General features: G+C 47.5%; 1 protein-coding gene across 1 annotated transcript in view; it reads left to right on the top strand.

The window, feature by feature from the left end:
- The first annotated feature begins 234 nt into the window (after positions 1–234).
- Positions 235–550, top strand: part of LOC111384371 (NADH dehydrogenase [ubiquinone] 1 alpha subcomplex subunit 6) — a 3496-nt gene continuing 3180 nt past the window's right edge. The window contains exon 1 of the mRNA XM_023008651.1: positions 235–550. Within this exon, the coding sequence (XP_022864419.1) occupies positions 344–550 (207 nt within the window). The 5' untranslated portion in view covers positions 235–343.

Here is a 550-nt window from a genome sequence, read left to right as displayed (position 1 = left end):
AAAACGTAGAATGGTTTGAAAAGATTGAAACATAAATCAAACCACTTCGTAGCGATTTGGTTCGGTTCAAAATTCAAAAATTGACGGATCCGCGTGAACCTAAATCAACAATTTCAAAAATGCGATTTTGCTTTTACGGTTTAAAGTTTAGCCATATCAGAGGTTTTCTGGACGAACCGGACCTGGTCTGGCCCGCCAGCCGTTCAAGGCCGGTCCAGCTTTTACCACCTGAGTACTGACTAGATTGGCACGCCTACACACCCACCTTCAATTCTCTGGCCTCAGCCAATACCTAATAAATTATACTTCATCGGCAACAGGAAATTGGAGAGAGAAAGGGAAAATGGCATCGACGCTGAAATATGTTCGCGTTCCACCAAACTCGGCGAACTTGGAGGAGGCGCGAAAGCGGGTTTTCGAGTTCTTCAAGACGGCGTGCAGATCCATCCCTACCATCATGGACATCTACATCCTCGACGAAGTCGTCAAACCCTCCGAGCTTCGCTCCACCGTCGCCTCTGAGATCCGCAAGAACGCCCATGTTACTGAC

Source organism: Olea europaea, chromosome 3 (assembly GCF_002742605.1).
Source record: "Olea europaea var. sylvestris chromosome 3, O_europaea_v1, whole genome shotgun sequence".
NCBI classification, from domain to species: Eukaryota; Viridiplantae; Streptophyta; class Magnoliopsida; order Lamiales; family Oleaceae; genus Olea; species Olea europaea.
This window is presented reverse-complemented; position numbering and strand designations above follow the sequence as displayed.